We start from the raw sequence: 14,910 nt of genomic DNA, 5'->3' as shown, positions 1-14,910 counted from the left end.
GTTTTTCTTTTTTAGCAGGTGTCTATTACAGGCCACATGCCATGACCCTGACATTCCCATGCCACTTCAGACCCACCAGGACTTCTGCCATCCGTTTGCAGAGAGTGGCAAGATAAGGGCTGACAGAGTGACAGTGACATCCTCCACAGCCATAAGCTAACAATGTAATTGTGCTTCCTGCGGCCACATGCCACAAACATCAGGGCTCTGATACAAGCCACGGACCTCCCTCAACATTTGCCCACAGCCACCTTCAGCTCCTGTATGTGGAATCCTTTCAGAAGCAAAGAAGAAAATAAGGTACATATCATGGTTCACTAATATTGTTCTTCATGCCACCAACTCATGTTAAACTGTAACTTTATGTTTTCTCCTCACAATTATATTGTGGCCAGTGTATTTCGATGAACGTGAGCAGAGAGACTGATGTTCAGATGATGCCTGTTTTTATTCTAGTAATGGGCCACCTGCACATTATTCCTACAGAAGATGCTCATCCATGGAAACACATGCCATGAAGCTCTTGGTGCAGTTTTTGTGCTGATGTTAATGTCAGAAGATTGAGTCAGCAAAGCGCTGCAACTTATTATATTCTGTGACTCCAGTCGGTAAGTTTATGTAGTCCGCCACTTCATAGCTGGGTTCTGTAGCTCCTTAATGATTCAACTTTGTAACAATACTACTTGAAGTTTAATATCGTGGAATATCAAGGACGGCCTAAAATAAAGGAATCCTATTACAGCACCATGCTCTTAAGAGCCACTCATTCTTTCACAAATCATTGTAAAAGGCAGGCTGCATGGACAGGTGCTCGATTTTACACACTTTTAGCAATGGCACTGAAAGCACCTTAAATCAAAGATTTCTAACCAGGCAGCTATAGTTATTTTCATGGGAAAACAGAGCAAGACAAATTATTACCAGAGCTCACATTAAGCGTAGACAAAAAACTTGAAATATTTGATTTATTCTTAGTTTTCCATGTAAAAATACACATCCGAGGGATGGATTTAGTGGGGGAAAAAACAAAACAAAAAAACAATTTTTTAACATCTTATTTCAACAAGTCAAATTTTAAAATCAATTTTTGTTATTAAATACACACCTCCAAGTTTTGCATTTTTCACACATATCTAATCTGTCAAAGTCTGCATTGGCAGCAACATAAAAGTAGACTGGATGTTGTTTTAACAGCTTTACAAAGTTAAAGAGTGAAAGGTTTAAAAGTAAAGCTCGGGGGGTTTTTTTAAGTCATGTTTTCAAAGCGCAAAAAAATTGTACTTGTAAGGCAACACAACCCTTGACGTGTGTATATCGTGACAATGAAGACAACTATACACTCTTTACTTGTAAACATGTCAAAACTTGATTCAACTGTGTCCAAGAAAATACTAAGATCACAAAAAGTTATAGCATGTGTCTGCTCTATGAGCAGCCAACCCAAACGCAATGCAGCCTTGCGCTTCTCCCAATGTATGGCCCAGAGAGCTTTAAGTGAAGAAGAAGAAATGTCGCAGTGGCATCTACAGTAGCTCAAGGTGGTTTAAAAGACAAAAACTAGCTTCTCCAACTGGAAAATGTCTGAGAATTTGATCTGTAAAAAGAGATCAGAGAGAGAGGAAGAGACATTACTGAGAAGAGTTTTGAATGTTTAAAAAGTCAGCAGCAGGACCATTAAAATTACCTCTAACGAGCAAATCAAAACACAGACACCATGACACCTTGTCCACCCACGCACCCACCCGGTGTTCTTATAGATTTGACATCATGTCGTCCTAATTGCTTTCCGCAGCATTTTTCAGGCAAGTTGTGAAATAAATCAAATGAAAAACGTGGTGAATTCAGTGAAAGTGTCTGATTTTGTAGTCCTGCGTTTGCCTTTTGTCTTGGCAGCAATGACAAGTGTACATGATGAATGGTTTTCACATTGGAGAGAGCTGCTGTTAAGAACGCTGATATGCCATATTTTATTGTAGGATTTTGATTTATTGTTAGCAATGATGATGTTTTTTAAAACTGGTTTTACAGTTGTCAATGGAGATGTTTAGTTTTCGCAGCACAGGGTAATAAAAACAGTGTAATGTTTCTGTTTGTTCTTTTTAAGGTTTGAACAGAAATCCAAGGTTCCCACAAACAATTTCTTGATAACCATGAATGGATTTCATTTTAATTTAGTCTTTTTCCCCAGTGTGATTGTAGCAGAGGTCTTTTTTATATTAATGAATCCAAAATTATAATGCTTGCAGATTTGAGAAATAAAAGTAACGACAATTTTGATGTGGCAACAATCCTGTCTGTACAAAGAATGTAATATGCATGCAGTTCTGAAGGCATACACAAGAGAAAAGCAGAAAAGATTGAAAGAGAAGGATTATTAACAAAATGTGAATGCGTCCAATAGACTAAGCCTTGTCTTCACACACTCCTGCACACTTCAGAGTGCATTCCACTGGAACACACCCCGGGGAAACACTGGCTGCCATGTGACACATGGAAAATGAAGCGAGAAGCAGTATAAAAAGGTAGAAAGTGAAACTGAAGGATGACAGGAAAGAAGAGGAGATAGAGAAGAGGAGGGGGTGGAAAAAATAATCACCGAGGTTTAATTAGTAAGAAAGCTCTGCTTGAACATTTAAACCATGCACACCCAAGTAAGGAGCACCAGCTTCTCAGGGGCTGAAAATGAAAAGACACACCTACACACCCTTCATGTGCTATAGATTTAGCAAGTGCAGCATTGGGTAGTTTTTTGAATATCTTCTAAATATGACTAACAACAATATTTTCCTATAATAATTGCTTTCAAAATTTACTGTAAGATAATGCAGTGAAATAGTGGTGAATATAGGTGACTACGAGGAACAGAGGAAAGAGAGAAGATGGAAAAGAGGAAAGAAATGAGGTTAGATGAGGTGGTATTAAATCTGAAAGGTTCTATAGGGAGCACTGCGGTGCAAGATGGAAGCTTCAGCAGAGTTCAAACACCACAGGCACAATGCAGTGCTGCCAGCGAGGAACAGAGAAATGTGGGTCTGTCTACTTATCAGTTCACATCCACACACACACAAGAAAAAAAAACACACACACAAAGACTAATTAAAACTAGATGGATGGACCACACTTACTGGTTTGCAGACCCAAAGGTGTTTCCAGAGAATCCTAAAAATATAAAAAAAAATAAATACATGATTAATTTGGTAATTGTTACTGCAAGTGGAGAAAAAAAGACTAATGGGAGTCATGACATGATCTGTGTGCCTATCTGTAGGAGGTGGGTCAGTGGACAGTCCTATGTACAGTATGCATATTGTGCATCCACAATACCATTAAAGCTTCAGAAAAAAATAAAGCAGAGGACTGAAACAAAGGAGAGAAAAACCAAAGAAAGGAGCAGATCTTGCATGCATGAAGACTCAGAGGGATGCACACCAGTCATCTCTGCAAACAAACCTGTAACCGCTGTAATGCAGTGAAAGTTTATAGATGTGCAGGACAGGCAAATTCAACATACAGTGCGTTACAGTGAACCCATTTCTGTCTCGTTAGCTCCTGAAACATCCTAAAATGTATTCATCCATCCTTTGTCTGGCTGACACATGATGTTTTTTGGGGTTGTTTTTTTTTCAGTTGGCTGTTCATCTGCAGTAATGGTAAAATGCAACCAAGCTGGCTTGATCATGTTTGAGAGGGAGTACTCTTTGGATACGTTTTGCTCAAACTTGCATTGTATTGCCAAATGAGGAAATTAACCTCTTTTTTTAAATCTTCATCTGATGCACAATCTACCCTAAAAGTGTAATCAATACAACAAAACACTTGTTTGGTAGCAATACTCAGGAAATTTCTATTGCACAACAACAAAGCCATCTTCCTTTTTCAAGTTTGAAAGACAGTTGAAGTACAAACTTGTGATAAACACTGTACAATGGCAAAAACTCTACAGCTGCTGGAAGAATGGCCCTGTTGAGTGACTCACTGTACTGTTTAACTAGAATGATAGCAGGCAAGACGGCAGCTGAAGATGATGAGGAAGAGGGGAAAAAAATAAAAACAAAAATAATTCAGGTAAAGTAGTAGTCTCACCTCCTGGCTGTGGCTGTTGTCCAAAACCTGTGAAGGTGCTGGGCTGACTTCCAAACCCAGGTCCCTGCTGGGCCAGGCTCCCGAATGATGGAGCACTCTGACCGGCTAGTGCGCCAAAGGAAGGAGTGCTAGGAGGTGGGGCAAACCTGAAAACCGGAGCAGGTGCTGAGGTTGTGATACTGTAAAATGCAAAAGTTACAACTGAAAAAAAACCCAGCAGACACACCTGAATGGGGCTGGTAAGACAAAATGCTCGACAATATTAGGTTACTGGGCTGATAGTCATAAATTCATAATTATACATACATACATACATACATAGATGTGGACAAATAGTTTGTCCAGGATGTTTTCATTGTTTAGTTTAACATGTAAACAAAGCAGAACATTCAAAATAGTGAATGTGAATTTGTTTAGCTTTATTTATTTTTTTTACTTGTTTGGCATGCGAGGATTGACAGGCTGGGATTTATGCATTAATCCTTTCTACAGGACCCAATGCCCGCTGACTCCCAAGGGAGAGAAAAGAGAATAAGCAAAACAGGGGAAAAGAGAGAGAGCGAAAGAGAGAGAGCATGTCAGTTTAATCTGTAGGCTTCATGACCCCAGATTGAGATTATCTGGAGGGAATAATCTAGTCTGGCACAAAGCTGGGTTTGTTTTGTGCTGGCAACCACGGTTGCTGGTATCAAAACACATGCACATGGTGAACACACCAGAAGTTAATGCAAATCATTAGAGTAGAAATGATAAGGAGGGGAGGATTAAAAAAATAATAACAATCAGGAAATCCTGCCTGAAGTCAGAACTGCTGGAATTAGATTAGATAGAAATGTGTGTGTTTAACAGTAATAAAATAAGCCTCACTTCCTAAATTTGCCTCATATAACTCTATAGACCAATAAAAATGTTTCGTTTCTCTTCACTTAAATGTTAATGGGGTTTTTAATAGTGTTGTTAAATGCTGCTTTCAGCTGGTTTGTCTTGTAGTGCTGAGCACACACTGAAAGGCGCCTATTATTACAATAATAGCCTGGTGACAATGACATTTTCAAATACTCACTGTCTGCAACAGTAGGATGACAAAAAAACCCCCCCAAAAAAAACAGTTCTTTGTTACACTACTTTGTAAATAAGAGGTTGTTCCACAGAAAATATTTGCTGCTTTACACCTTGAATATCAGAGCAGGCACAGAAAATAGATTCGAGACAAGCTAGATCTAGACAGATGTTCTGTAAACTAAGGTATGACTGGTTTTGATAGAACCAGCACTGGCTTCCAGTGTGGCTGTTGTGTGGCTCAATTCTAAACCAGTTACTTTTAGCTTTATACGAAAAAAGAAAAAAAAAAAAGTCCCCTGAATCAAAGTGGCTGAACCTTTAGGTTGCTCTAAAGTCAGCTTTAACTACGTAACGATGGATTTTTTTTTCCATATCAAACCTTTCAAAGATTTAGTCTTGCTTACCCAAATCCTCCCATGTTGGCAGCAGCTGTGCCCTCTCCAAACACTTTGCCAGCCGAGGAACCAATGGGGCTGCTGAATGAAGGGCTTGAGCCAAAAGATGCTCCAGTACCAAATGCTGGGGAACCCCCAAAAGAAGGAGGACTCCCAAACACTGGAGCACTGCCAAAGCCACCTGTAGGAAGGAAATAGGATAACAGAGCAGGAAGTTACTTGGTTTTCAGCATTCTTTCTACACAGAAAATACAAAAGAAATGTGAGTCATAAAGTAATTTCTGGAGCTTTTATAACATTATATGCTAAGTGGCTTATTTGGATCAGGCATTACATCCATGTAGATGTTTTTTCTCTTTAAAAAAGCTACTTTAAAGAAAAGAGTTTAATCTAGAGTCCTTCTTGGACTTGTATGAAGACACATACATTGAATTTAGTGCTGGCACTTCCAAAAGGAAAATAAATTTCCAAGTAAAGACAGAAAAAGTATTTTAGCTATGTTTTAAATTTTAAAAAATTGCATATCCCCCTATTGTATCTCATCAGAAGCTACCTGAGTACACGTGTGGGCATTTACAGTATTGTTGTGCACAGCCTCTGGAGCAGTAAACTGTTATAAGCACGATGAGTACTTCACACCAATTCAAAGCCTCTGATTGGCAGGAGAGAAAGAGTGTACTGAAATTACAGCCTGACTAGCAGCATGCCCCAGTAAATAATTGATTGAGCTAATGTAACAAGATTACATTCCCCCTGCATGGCCAGTGATGGAGAATTAGTGTGCTGAGTGGTACCAATATCCCAGAGGCTCTGAGGTACAGCTTGAATAGCTGCTACTACTATGACTACTCATGGCCACGAGCAGCAGAGTATCAGCATATCAGTTCTCTGTTTTTAAATTTACATGATGTTTTCAGACAAACTACAATGTGATGTAGACAGGGTTTTTCCTGGTTTAAAAGATGCCTCTAAGGGTGAATTTAACTACGCCTGCTGCACTGGTTTTTATCCATAGCACCCCAGCTATGTTCAGAAGTGATTTACACAGTAAAGACCACTTTTAAAAAAATATAGTGGGGTTCACCAGTGTGTTGAGAAACATTTTAAATGTTTCAAAGTAAGACTACAAAGAATTTGAGGAGTTCAACTTTTACAGGAAATTACATTATACATCCAAGACATGTATGAGTTTAGGTTAGTTGTGTTTCTAAATTTGAAAGCAGGTGTGAACATGAGCGTGAGTGGTCGTCTCTTTGTGTTAACACCGTAACAGATTCAGGCCCAGGCAACGCAGCATGGAAAACACACATTTCTGGGGTGGAAATCAGGAACCCTTTGAATGCTGTGATCAGTCACCAATTTTTGTTGCTTCATCCACAAATTTGAGTTAAAAAGTTAGAATGCAAAGACAAAACCATATCTAAACGAGGTCCGAAAGCAGTGCTGCTTGTTAGAGCCTGAGCTTAATTTAAGATGCATTGAGCGGAAGTGGAAAACTATCCCATTGTCTAAGCAATCAAATTCTTGACTAAAGTGCTTTACAGGTTCATCCAGTGAAAACAAAAAAATAAGGATCAATAGATATAATACACTAAAATAAAAACAGAATAAAAATAGGAATGTACTGAGATGTCTGTACTCAACTCAAAGAACAGGAAGGACAGGTGAGTTTTGAGTAAAGACTTGAAGGTCTCTGCATTACAAACAGATCTGATGTTTTGGGGTAGGTGGTTCCACAGGATAGGGCCTACAACCAAAAAGGCCTTGTCTTGGGAACATCCAGAATCATCTGATTGGAAGACCTTCGTGCCCTAAGTGGAGTGTGGATACTTAAAAGCTCAGATAAATGAGGGGTAATGTGCTCTCACTTTTTTGTCCCTGTAAGATGTCGAGCAGCCGCAATTTGAACTAACTATAAACTTCGGATAGCAGAGTGATCCAAGCCTGCAAAACGGGAGTTACAATAGTTGGGGCAAATACAATTAAAAGCATTAATAACTCTCTCAAAGTCCCTATGAAGGCGATAGGGCTTGATTTGGCGAACTGTCTGAGTTGATAAAAACCTGCTTTGACCACAGAGCTAATCTGTCCGTCGAATTTGAAACCGCTGTCAAAAATAAAATCCAAATTCCCGGTAAAAGATCGACTCTTAAAACCAAGCGTGCCAAGAGTGTGAGCGGAGTCGCTGAGCTGTTCGGGGCGACCAAAAGCAACCACCTCAGTCTTCTCCTCATTTAGAAATAGAAATGTTGTAGATAACTCACACAGTTAAGCAGTGGTTTAAATGACTCTTTGTCGCTTGCTTTGATTGAGAGATTTAAAAAGAAAATTAGAATTTCTTTTTCAAAGTCCTATTCATCCTGTACCCAGGTTAAAGAGTATAAGAAACCATATGACTTTTGAAATCAGCACTCTGCAAAGGCAAGCATCCATGATGGTATAGGGATGGATAAGTTCATTTGTTATAGGAAAAATTTTGTCCATAACAAATTTCTATTTGTTGCCTTTACTTAACAGACGTGATGTCACCGACACGTCTTCCTCCTATGGGAGAGCAAAACCTCAGTGTCCAGTCACTGGGAAAAATGGTCTGTTTAAGAAGAGGCAGTTGTTAAAGAGGTATGAAAAGTTACTATATATAGTTGCTTTTGAGTGATCACAGCGGTGACAGAGGGATGTCAGATGCAGAAGCTGAGATTGGATACACTAACATGAAAAAAGAAGCCATTGAGGAAGTACCCCTGCAGTCATTTCATTATAAATAAATAGTTGTAGATTAAACGCATCATTTGTGTAGTAAATAAGAATCGATTCAAATAAACATCAGATCTTTGAGGTCATATACTGTGACTTGGCAATGGTGAAGACTGGCACTGCATTAGTAATATTCTGCGGGGAACAATGAAGCTTTTGACAACCTCACAGTCTATTCTGTCCTCAGGGGTGAGGAGATAAGAGTGCTCGCTGTAGCTCAGATGATAAAGGTGAGAGCAATGTCAAGAACTGGCTGCCAAGTATTAAAACTGTTTCTAACACAGTCATCCAACTATCACTGAACTATCACATCAATGAACCAGAGCCCTTAAGCCAGGGCCTGGAAAGAAATGCAAAAGAACTAATCACAGTTTCATGCTTACTCCCCCCGCCCAACGTTTGCAGCAGCAGAATTAGTAGCTCTCTTCTCTTGTCCACATAGTCGTGCATCGTGTGGTTACACACCGCCTCAGTTGCATGGTTATATGTCAGTTTCCTTTGACACAGCCGATATACGGTGACTGACTTTCTACATCAAAGTTTCAGACATGCACTGGTTTGCACTTTTGTCATCTACATAGTTTCCACCTCACTTGTTTACAAGTTCCCATCACAGAAAAAGATGGGCTGCAGGCTTTGAACAAACAGGTAACTGTTGTTTTACAAAATGAAATCATTATTGTTATGCATTATTTAGCTTAACAACTGGTATTTCTGGCGTGACTAACAAGTGTAGAAACGTTTAAATCAATTAATTGATGATATACATTATGTAGACATGTCTTTTTCCTTCAGCTGCTCCCTTTACGGATCATCTGCCTCCATCTTCTCATACTATCCCCAGCATCCATCGAATTCAACATCTTTTGTCCAGTATACCCACCATCCCTCCACTACACATGTCCAAACCAACTCAGTCTTTCCTCTCTGACTTTGTCAACAACCAGCTCAACCTCACCTGTCCCTCTGATATACACATTTCTAATCCTGTCCCTCCTTGTCACTCCCAAGCAAAATCTTAGCATCTTCAACTCTGCTACCTCCAGGTCTGCCTTCTGTCCTTTTGCCTGTGCCACCGTCTCCAAACCATACATCATAGTAGGTCTCGCTACTGTCTTTTAAACCTTCCCTTGTATGCATGTACAAATACAGCCACCAGCAGGAGAGCACCAAATGACACTTGATCTAGTTTAGAAAGACCACTGAATGATTTAGTCCATCCTTAATAAGTGGATAGATATTACTTGAACAGGAAAAAAAATACATGATGTCATAACATTTTTCTGGTTCTTTATTCATTGTTAAAACTTCTGTGTAGTTTTTTCCCAAGCCATTTCCGTATGTGTAAAAGAGTTATAAGAGCTATCAGGAACAAATGTTATAAGCTATTAAGAACACACACAAAAAAAAATACACACAGTGAGTCAGAGGATGTGAAAAAAATGTAAAACATGTTTATGCTTTTGAACTGGTGATTTGATAAATGACCCATATACATATATACACATACACACACACACACACACACCACTTGTATACTATACAAGTGGTGTAGTGCCTGTCAACTAAAAACGTTCTTTTGTTTTATGTGGGTTTACCGTCTTGACTCTTGTTTCTCTGTTGCCCACTCTGTGTGTGTGTGCCTGACAGAAGGGATCCTTCTATTGTCAATGTTTGTACTTTTACAAGAACTCCTAAATATGTCTTAAAGTTTGCACGTATTTATTTTAGCTGCAAATCCAAAATGAAATATTGACACTTTTTAAACTCTGCTTTCAAGCCCTGTGTTCATGTCTACAATATCTATTTAAATTAACACAACTCAAAAATTCTCAGTTTTCACCACAAGTACCCTTTCCAAAGCAATGGGGAACAGCACACAGAAAGAAGTCTGGTTTTAAAATCTCAGCAGCAATAAATCTTATAAAACGTTACCTGTGAATTACAACTAGCTAGGCACAACTTTCAAAACGTGTGAAAATATATCAAGAGTAAAAAGCAGGGAGTGAAGAACAAATGCATTAAAATTACAAGGAAAGCTGTACCTGGTTTTGATGGTGTAGAGAATGAGCCAAAGCCCTGGGATGCCACACTTCCAGCACCAGTGCTGAAGGTCCCAGAAGGTTTCTGCTCCCCAAAGGAGGACTGTCCAAAGCTGAAGGTCTTGGCACCACTATTACCAAAGAGACTGTTGGTACCTAGAAGACAGACAGGTAAATGTAATTGCACAACAATAAAATGATCTGGGTTTATTTGGTTTGTTCTTTGACAAAGTAGTTACGACTGACTCAGAACGAAGTCTTGAGTGAAAATGAAAATATTTCTCAATCGACATAAATCGGCAACTACTGTTCAAATTTTCTAATTAATCTGCAGTTTTATTACATCTTACCACAGCCTCAGAAGACATTTTCATAGAACTGAGTTAGCCTACCTGTCTGACTAGACTGTCCAAACGCTCCAGTGGAGGAAGTGGTGCCAAACGGATTCTTGTTGGCAGCGTCCTCGCTTGGTTTGCCTCCCAGGCCGCTGAAAAATCCTCCACCACCAGATGAGACTGCTGTATTAGCTGAACTTGAACCAAAGAGACTCCCAGATGATGGCTGCTGCTGGGAGATAAACATTAATTCAAAAATGTGTCTAGAAGAAAGGGAATTCAAGAAATTTCCCAAAGTTGGTTTAAAAAAAAAAAAAAAAAAAAGGTGGGTCATACCTGTCCAAATCCACTGCCACTGCTAGACTGCTGGCCAAACACCGGGTTGGCAGAAGAGCAGCCAAAACCTGTTTGAGAACAAAAGACAAATTCAATTAAGATAGTCGAGATCAGATTACTGCATTTGGCCGTTGATGCCAGGCCCATTTTATAGTCATCACTACAGAGTGAAAAGTGGGACCCCCCATAAAGTATGAAATCAGGAATGCCAAGCTGGGACTAACTGCTGAGTTAATGCACTGACATCAGCTGTGCTTCCAACTTGGAGGCATTCACATACTGCTCTGAGAATTTATAGAAGCTTTGGGAACGGCATGACACCCACCATCCCACTCAGGCTGACAGTACACCACAAATCTTTCCTGCAAGATGATACCATTTCAAACACAAGTGCCACATTTACCACAACATGTGGAGGTCAGCCAGAGTGAGCGTAAAACTTTGCACATCCTCCACTGCCCACTAACCTTACAGACATCACAGTTCATAAGCTGTCAGACAGTGTTAGTATCATCACTGTCAAATGTGACTGAACAGCATGCAGCCGAGAAGCTCTAGTTATTGATCATTTCACCATGTTGGTGACACAGTGTGGTCCCTGTTAGGTGGGTGCAAAATGATAGAAGTTTCAATACCAATTTCTTTCTGAGATTTGGTGTCATTTTTCCAATTTATAAAAAGCCACAAAACTTAAAATAGCTTTAAATAAAGATTTCAATGATTTTTTTTTTATTTAAGAGCTCTGAACATCATTTTGGAGTTGATCCAATCAAGTCCAGAAACTGACTCACCTGACGGTTGTCCAAAGCTGAATCCTGAAGATGAGGATGTGGTGGTGTTACTCCCAAACACAGAACCCTGTCCAAATCCAGAGCTTTGGCCAAAAGCCTGGTTTGTGCTTTGTCCAAACAGCCCAGTGCCAGTGCTGCTTACTGTGTTGGCACTGCTCGTTCCAAAGGAGAAAGAACTTGCATTGGTAGCAGTAGAAGCACCGAAAAGACTTCCGCCAGTAGTTGCACTACTAGAAGTGGCTCCAAATGCAGACTGTCCAAAAGTAAATCCACTCGATGTTCCAGTGTTGCTTGCAGGCTGGCCGAAGCCACTAACCTGGCCAAACACATTTTTGCCAAAACCAGTTGATGTACCAAACCCAGCTGAGCCGAATCCTGTTGATGCTGGGGCCGAGGAAGCTGGAGGTGCAGCAGATTGCCCAAACACGTTATTCACAGCAGTCGCTGTTGCACTACTAACAACGGTAGAGGTTTGAGTAGTTGCAGTTGGGGCAGCTGTGTTGATAACTGGTGTGACTCCGACAGAACTACTGTCTGTAGTTGCAGGAGCGGGCTGAGTAAAAATGGAGCCTGGCTTATCAGACGTGGGAATCTGGAATGCTGGTGGAGCTGCCTGAGTTACAGGTGCTGCAGTGGCAGCAGTTGAAGAGGGTACAGTAGCAGTGGTAGATGGCTCTGGGGTGGTTTCTGTTGTGGACAGGGCACTGGCTGGTGCTGGAAGGTTTGCTTCTTTTGGCACAGTTAAAGTCGAGGGAGGGTCTGGGGTAGGGGCAGGTGTGGCCAAAGCAGGAGCAGGTGTTGACACTGTAGGGGTCTGGGTGGTTGCTGTGGTGGGTTCTGTGGTGGCTGCAGGTGCTGCAGGTTCAGGTATCACAGGACGACTGGTGCTCTCTACTTCAGGTTCACTGGTGGGAGGTTCTTTTACAGGGGGCGAAGCAGGTACTGAAGGCTGAGGGACAGCTTTTGGTTCTTCTTGTGTCTCTGGTGCGGCTGCAAGAAGACTACTGAAAGATGCGGGGAAAGCTGAGCTGGCTGAACCAGACTGTGGAACGGAGAAGGCTGGCTTGGCGTTTGATTCAGGAGGCTTAAACAGACTGCCTGAGGGGGCCCCTTCGGACAAGTCTGGTGTTGAAGAATCTTCTCCAGATTTTGGAAGACCTGTTCCAAAACTAAACTGTGTTGCTGCCTTGCCCTTGCCAAGTCCAGTGTCCCCAAATGCAAACGCTGCCACAGCAGATTTAGTGGAGGAATCTTTAGCTTCTTCTCCTTGGCCCACCCTTAGTCCAGAAAAAATGCCCAGAGTCTCGCCACCAGCTGTCTTTGGAGGCTGTGGCTCTATCCTCAGAGTGGCTGTGGTCGAGGTGGGTTTAGCACCTTCACCTGTTGCGTTTGGAGCCAAAGTGGGAGACCCAGTGCCAAGACCAGGGGAGGTGGACTTTGAGGTAAAGGAGAATGACTCTTCTCCAGCCTGGCCAAACACCATCTTACCATTTCCACCAAAAGAGAATTTACTTGCATCTTTCACTGGAGAAACATGAGAAAGAAAAAAATAGAAATAATGTGCATCAGTAATCTCACAGCTCCTACATCTATCCTAACAAGCTGCTGTATCATTTTTACCTTGTGGCATTCCAGCTCCTGGTGTAACTGAAGCAAAACTGAAGCTTGAGGACCTGAAAAAAAAAAAAAAAAAAACACGAAAAAAAACAAAAAACAAAACACCATTTAAGTTTAAATGCAGCAACAGTGAGAAGCTCATTATATTTTGTAACAAGACATATTTACGTATGAAAATTGCTGGATTAACCAGCCAATCACAGCAATACAGCGATGTAAACAAACACTTGCTCACCCCCACCTACAGTTTCTTCTCCTATTAGGCTAGATTTGGATTACATTAGAGAACTCTTTCAGTACACAACTTATGATTTTGCTCCAGGAGCTATTACCACCCAGTCAAGCATAGTTTTAAGCTGATGGAAAGCTTTAGTGAGCTGGCCCAAATCCTTTGTGAGAGGATGCATTTTATATACACCCCCGAGTGCAGGCTACAAAATAATTTGGCCTTTAGAGGAATGTGTTTTAAAACATTTTCTATTATAGTGTGCTTTTATGACAAAAATAATCCCAAACACTGTATAATCGATAAAATACTGCTGGGTCATTAAAAATATATTATATTTATAAACATCAACTCACACTGAATTGAAAGAAAAACCCTTGCTGCTGGTTTGCTCAGCTGAGCTAGGAGGAGCAACAGAACCATCAGTTTTGGACGGCTGACCTGAAAGAAAAAGTTTATAGTCAATGACAGGATTTTACAGTGTGTGTGTGTCTGTGTGTGTCAGTGCTTACCAAAAACAAAACTGCTCTGTGGGATGGTTGTAGTCTCTGCAGGCATTTTTTGGACACCCTGGACAGGATTCTGCAGAGACAGTTTTAAATACATGTATGAAATGAATATTACAGCTTAACTATTAACCTTACAGAAAAACAACACTACTATGATGCATTCACAATTTAAAAACACAGGATTGTTTGAGGTGAAAGCTCAAGTCCACTAAGGCATAAACTTAAGGCACATATAGAGAAAAATAGGTAATAGGTAATCGTGCAGCACATGAACTTGGGGCTCCACAAGAACAGGATCTCTGCGAGAAGTACCCCTGTCACCCAACTGTAATTTGTAACATCAACATGGGTGGGAGGTGGGACATTTCTCACCCATCTTGATAATGGTCTTCACAGGAAAAAGCTGTCAGCAAACTGTGAATTCTCACATGCTGAATGTTCTTGAAAGTTGTGAGAAGACGAACATAAAGCTATGAATATACCTAACTTTTACTATTTAGCACTTGGGCGCACAAAAATATACTGAAGACTTAAGTTTTGTTTGTTTTTTTACATGATTTTTTTCATTTTAAAGTTTTTTATGTATATGTATGTATGTATATATATATATATATATGTATAGTTAAGCCCATAATTATTCATACCCCTGCCAAATTTTGACTTAAAGTTACTTTTGTTCAACCAGCAAGTTCTTTTTTGACCAGAAATGACACAGGTGTCTCCCAAAAGATAATAAGACGATGTACAAGAGGCATCATTG

At 40.4% G+C, this 14,910-nt stretch overlaps 1 protein-coding gene across 6 annotated transcripts in view; it reads right to left on the bottom strand.

Annotated features, from left to right (window-relative positions):
• Positions 1 to 951: 951 nt before the first annotated feature.
• nup214 (nucleoporin 214) overlaps positions 952 to 14,910 on the bottom strand; it is a 32,498-nt gene continuing 18,539 nt past the window's right edge. For 4 of the 6 annotated variants that reach the window (XM_039615147.1, XM_039615148.1, XM_039615143.1 and 1 more), the window contains exons 26-36: positions 14,154 to 14,223; positions 13,998 to 14,082; positions 13,419 to 13,471; positions 11,799 to 13,322; positions 11,008 to 11,075; positions 10,729 to 10,903; positions 10,340 to 10,492; positions 5,550 to 5,721; positions 4,084 to 4,262; positions 3,126 to 3,159; positions 952 to 1,594 (exon numbers count right to left, since the gene is read on the bottom strand). In XM_039615147.1, coding sequence (XP_039471081.1) covers positions 1,558 to 1,594; positions 3,126 to 3,159; positions 4,084 to 4,262; positions 5,550 to 5,721; positions 10,340 to 10,492; positions 10,729 to 10,903; positions 11,008 to 11,075; positions 11,799 to 13,322; positions 13,419 to 13,471; positions 13,998 to 14,082; positions 14,154 to 14,223 — 2,550 coding nt within the window. In that variant the 3' untranslated portion in view covers positions 952 to 1,557. The remainder of the gene's footprint in view (positions 1,595 to 3,125; positions 3,160 to 4,083; positions 4,263 to 5,549; positions 5,722 to 10,339; positions 10,493 to 10,728; positions 10,904 to 11,007; positions 11,076 to 11,798; positions 13,323 to 13,418; positions 13,472 to 13,997; positions 14,083 to 14,153; positions 14,224 to 14,910) is intronic. The other 2 variants (XM_039615146.1, XM_039615145.1) reach the window with 2 other exon arrangements.

Source organism: Oreochromis aureus, linkage group 7, assembly GCF_013358895.1.
Source record: "Oreochromis aureus strain Israel breed Guangdong linkage group 7, ZZ_aureus, whole genome shotgun sequence".
Taxonomy (NCBI): domain Eukaryota; kingdom Metazoa; phylum Chordata; class Actinopteri; order Cichliformes; family Cichlidae; genus Oreochromis; species Oreochromis aureus.
Note: the sequence above shows the minus strand (reverse complement) of the source record. Positions and strands in the feature narration are given on the sequence as shown.